A 5552-nucleotide genomic window follows, 5' to 3' on the forward strand; every position below is an offset into this window, starting at 1 on the left:
ATTATTATTATTATTCAGCTGCACTCAAACTGTCACCCAGTGGGATGTTAAACTCATTTTTTCCTGCATAAATTAAAACAGAAACCAGTTTTGCTTCTTGCCAACTGGACCAAAGCAGCAAACATCAGAAAATGTGCCTAAAAACAGACCAGCAGCCTCAGTAGGGACTAAAAACATGAACCCAGTGTGGAAGCTGCAACTTTTTAAAACGAGAAATGGCAGAAAAAAAGAAATGTAATAAGAAAAGCAGGATGCAGTTTTCTGCCGAAGTGTCTCGAGAGTCCTCAGGGGAGAGATTCAGGATAAAATGGGAAGAGTTCTTTATGTGCAGAGTTCAGGCTGCTGCTAAAGCTCCACCGTTAACGACGTTTCATTTAGCGAGCTCAGAATCAATTATCTCTCCAATTGTTTCGGCCTCTTGCGCTAACGAGGGTCCGTTAGCCGACGACCGTCTCGCTATCGAGCCGAGAAAACAGACAAGAAACGAAAAAGCTGCAGTTCAAAACAGCAGCGGAGGGAGAAATAACTGAGAAAAGCTGAGCTCGTTTTAAAGCTGAAGTTTCTTATTTTAATTAACCACAGATCACTTGTACCAGAGAAGTCCAGACACAGTGATGAAGATCAGAATCAGGGCCGATCGAGACCTTTTACTTGATCAGTTTTGGCTTTAACCTCAAGTTTAAAACCACCTTCACTGAAGACATCATATATTTTTAAGAGTTTTTAAGTGTTGAACAATTTATTGATATTTTACAGGTATTTTCTCTGTTTTGGTAAATTATAAATAATGAGTGAAAAAGTCTTAATTTACATGTTAATTGTAAAAAAGCAAACAAACAAACAAAAAACCTATATTTTTATTAATGTAATTTCCTCTTTTATGCTTGCATGTAAACTTTTGAAAAATTGTACATTTATTTGCCATTAATTAAAAGAAAAATATGTATGATCAAATTGAATTTTACCTGTTTTGTTAAATTACAGGTGATTATAATTAAATCACTGAGAGAAAAAAAACAACAACAAAAAATAAAACGTAGTTTACATTTTAACCATTTTGGCCAAAACTGTAAATAATGTTCAAAACATGCAAATACCTTTTTTTTTTTTTTTTAAAGCTAATTTGTTCTTTTACAACATTTGATCATAAAATTACACTTTTTAAAAACTGTATTTAAAGTGGACAAAAGTATTATTTTATGAAAAATGAACCATTATGTAATAGAAAATGTTTGTATTTTACAAACTGAACATTTTCAAATACTTTTTTAATGTTATTTTCCTTGTTATGTTAAATTACAGATACATGAATAATTTACACATCGAATGTAAAACAAGAACAAACTAATTAAATAAGGAGGTCAAACTGTACATCACATCTGCACTTTTATAAGCAGTTGTTTGATTTTTATTTGTCTCCAAACAGATTAATACTATTTTACAGATATTTCCCCGTTAGTAAAAGACAAATTACGTTTATTAAGAATTTAAAAATGGTAAAAAATGTGGTTTCTGTGATTTAGCAGTTTAAACTTTTTTCTTACATCAGACAAATGTGAATCTAAATTTCCATTTAAATCGAATGTAAATTAATTATTTTACATTAACGTAACCACGGGAAACCAAATGAAGCTAAAGGGACAGAAGGAGTCGGGTTTGATTATCATAGAATATTAATCATTATTATTAATAATAAACATCCAGGATGATGATTCAATTCTTTGTTTTTCATGTCAGTAAAACAACCTGTTAAATGTTCTCTTGATCCATCTGAAGGCTGACCGGCTGCTGACTCCTGCAGCTTTTTAACAATAAAACAGAGTCTGTAGAGAGCTGGACTTCCTACTTTCACTGACTGAGCACGTGCAGCAGTAAACCTGGAAACCTCCCACAGCTGCCACAAACTCAGTAGCTTTAAACTGAACCAACCAGAGCTGGCGTCCTATGAAAACTTTTTTCCTCTCCGACAACCGTTGGAGCAAATAAAAATCAATCTACGCGGCGCTGCTCTGGCTGTTGGAGCAGCTCGCAGCAGATTCTGTGGTGAACATTGGCGTTATGGAACGTACCCATGTCAGCAGGTCGGTGCGTGCAGACGTCGGCCAGGACGGTCTGCAGGTTGGAGAAGATGTGGTCGCTGGGCATGTTGAGCTGCACGGAGGACAGAAGACGGCATGAAATGAAGTCTCACCGCTTTAAACAGACAAAACAGACACACTGCAGAAACAGATAATTACATGAAAATGATGAAACTCCAGCAGCTTTGGTGTCAAAAACACTTTAAAATAACAGAAAATAACCAAACTTGTGCAACCAGATCCAACAGCTGCCTCCTTGTTGTTGTGTAGCTCATAAAGCTGCACCATGACGGAGACCTGGAGGAGCTTTATCGACCATTTCACATATTCAGAAAACATTTACTCACCCTTTTGGGTTTTTATTGTGTAATATAATCTATAATATGTCTACAAACTAACAAAAACCGCTCAAAATAGATATTTAGTCATGATTACAGATGATTTATTTAATGATAAAAACGTATTTCAACAGAACACCAGTGCTAACCCAGATTATATTAGTGATGTTTGTCACTTTTTGACATTTATTGAAGGATTTTTACATTTTAAACGCAATTAAATTACATTGAATATATCTAGAAACAAATGTAGCTCTACAGATGTACATGTATAATTCTAAATAATATATATTTAGATAGAAACTCTATTTTGACAGATTAACAGAGCTGAATGATATTAGATGCAATTTTTTTTTAAACATTTTTGTTAAAAATTACACCAGAAAATCTCTCATTTAACAAACACTTCTACGTCAAATCAAAGAAGCAATACTTTTATTCTTGTTCATTTTCACAAATTGATGTTAATTTTAACATTAAAAATATATTCCCAGTAATAAAATGCAACTTAACAGTTTAATCCATTTTAAGACATATTTGTAAAGCTACGATCAACTTATGTAAAATATAATATAATCTTAAAAAAATCTGATTGAAATAAATTTAATTTAATTTAATCATCAGTTTGTTTTTTTTAAAGTTATTTTACATTAGACGTGTAAATTTTCACAGCATATTTTTTGTAATTTTTTCTTGTATTTCAAACAATAAAATTACATATAATTAATAACATATCTAAATACAAATACAGCATATACCTCTGTACACTAATGTAGATTTATAGATATATAGAAAGAATAACAAATTATATAATGATGATAAAACTGTATTTTGACAGATTACTAATATCTCACACTAATAGAAAAAAATGCATTTATTCAACATTTTTATTGTGAAAATGTCTTTGATCTAATAAGACGTCTCATTTGGCAAACAAATCTTCATAAAATTACAAAATCAACACTTCTTTTCTGCCAATTTTCATGTATTATATGTCATTTTAGACGCATATTTATCATATTAAACTTGACTTTAACTGTTTCATCTGTTAAAGAAAATGAGTTTTAAACTACAAACGTATTTCAACTGTTAATAAAAATGAAATGTTATTGTTTGTAGCTTTTTCTAGTGGTACTTTACATTAGACTTTAAAGCTGACTGTATATTTAATGTAATTTAGTGATATTTTCATGTATAAACAAAACTTATAAGGACTTTAAAACGAGAAAAATCTGCAAAACAGGAAAATAAATATCAGTTGTTTAATTTGACATGGATGTGTTTGTTTGACTTTCTTGAATGATTTTCAACAAAAATGTTTAAAAAAAGAAAAGAAAAATGCGTCTGATGTCATTGAGACTGTTAATCTGTCAAAATACAGCTTTTATCTAAGTCTAATCATTTAAAATAATTATTTCTGTACATCTTTAAAGTGTTTGTGTTTTATAATTAATATGAATATTGTGTCCAGAGGTGTTTTCATCTTCTGAAAATGCAGCTTTGAAATTAAACTGACAGCATCCAGATCAATTTGTAGGTATTCTGCTGAGGATTTACTTATCTGACCTCTGATTTTCTTTTTCTTTTTCCTACGTGAGTAAACACAACTCCAGTGGTGATGTTCTGCCTCAAACAGGGAGCTGCAGTAAATAATCAAACTAAACGATGAGGAGGTTTCTGCTGCATCGTGTAAACTATAAAAACCAAGTTCTGCAGTTTGCCTCTGTAAAGCTCAGCGGTAGCAGCACTCGCACAGGGCCCCCCCCCCCCAAAAAAAAATGTTCAAGCTGATTTAAAATGTATTTCGTGCCCAAACACATCCCAACGTTTCCCACATCCATCCTCGGGGTGTGCCGGTTTTACATCCCCGCTTCCTTTTGGGAAAACAAACTTATGCTTTTTTAATCAGGATTTTTTTAAATGTATTTTTTTTTGTCGAGCGCTGCAAGATTTAAACCCGGCTCCTCCCTGAGCGCTGGAAACTTGGTGCTGCTGAGGAGAAGTTGTGCTCCAGATATCGCTGTGATCAGCTGCAGTCGGATCTTTTACCGTCGCGATCTGCGTCCGGACGTAGCAGTCGCTCTCCACCAGGTACTCGTGGCCCACCTTGAACAGCTCCAGCATCTTGGGGATGTTGATGCCGACCGTACCTGCGACGGGAACACACAAACACATCATCAGATCTGATGTTTTCACAGCTTCGACACTCTGTGGCAGCCGCTGAGCTGAGTGGATCCGACTGCTGCTAAATGACAAGTACAAAAGCAGCACTGAGGGATGAGCAGTCAAACAACAAAACAACATGTAAGGGTGATTTATGGAGACCAACGAGGACGAGAAGGCGTCACCTCTCTTGTTCTTGGGGAACTTCTTCCTCAGCTTGTTCTTCAGCGGCACGAGCTTCGGCAGAATATCTGGAACTGCTATGTAGAAATCTGCGGAAATCTTGTCATCCAAGATCTGGAAACGAACCAAGAAGGCATCAAAACACACGTCGTCGCTCTAATTTAACAGGAGGTCGGGTGTATTGTTTTGGATTTTTAGTGTTTACTGAACAATTAAATGACATATAATACATCTATAAACAAATATACACTTTTATAGATATGCAGAAATAATTATAATTTATAATATTTATATAAAAGCTGTACTTGGACAGATTCACAGTGCATTTTTGTTGGAAATTTTGCCACAAAATCTCTCATTTAACAAACACATCAATTTAAAAAATAGAATCACTGTTCGTTTTTCTGATCATTTTCACACATTGTTGTTAATTGTAATTTTAGAAATATTTAATTAACAGTTTAATCCATTAAAAAGTAACATTTGTTCACTGAAAATCAAATTACAAATGCATTTTAGCTGTCTGTTTATGCTAAAATAAAAAAATCTATCCTCCTTAAAGAAATGAAATATTATCATTACAGGTTGTTAATGTGATTTTACATCCGACATGTAAATTGTTTTAGTATTTTTTTGGGGGGCAATTTTTGGGATATATTTCAAAAAATATAGGAAAAAAGAGAGGGAAAAATAAAAATAAATCATTGCCAGCGTCAAAGATCTGGAGAAAAATCAAACCAGATAAAACTCCTTAAGAGAGTCTTAATGACATTTATCCACAAGTCAACAC

At 33.4% G+C, this 5552-nt stretch overlaps 1 protein-coding gene across 1 annotated transcript in view; it reads right to left on the reverse strand.

The window, feature by feature from the left end:
• Nucleotides 1-5552, reverse strand: part of mrpl1 (mitochondrial ribosomal protein L1) — an 18749-nt gene that overhangs the window by 4272 nt on the left and 8925 nt on the right. The window contains exons 5-7 of the mRNA XM_008296530.1: nucleotides 4765-4918; nucleotides 4466-4566; nucleotides 2070-2151 (exon numbers count right to left, since the gene is read on the reverse strand). Coding sequence (XP_008294752.1) covers nucleotides 2070-2151; nucleotides 4466-4566; nucleotides 4765-4918 — 337 coding nt within the window. The remainder of the gene's footprint in view (nucleotides 1-2069; nucleotides 2152-4465; nucleotides 4567-4764; nucleotides 4919-5552) is intronic.

Source organism: Stegastes partitus, unplaced genomic scaffold (genome assembly GCF_000690725.1).
Source record: "Stegastes partitus isolate 25-593 unplaced genomic scaffold, Stegastes_partitus-1.0.2 Scaffold1133, whole genome shotgun sequence".
In the NCBI taxonomy this organism is placed as follows: domain Eukaryota; kingdom Metazoa; phylum Chordata; class Actinopteri; family Pomacentridae; genus Stegastes; species Stegastes partitus.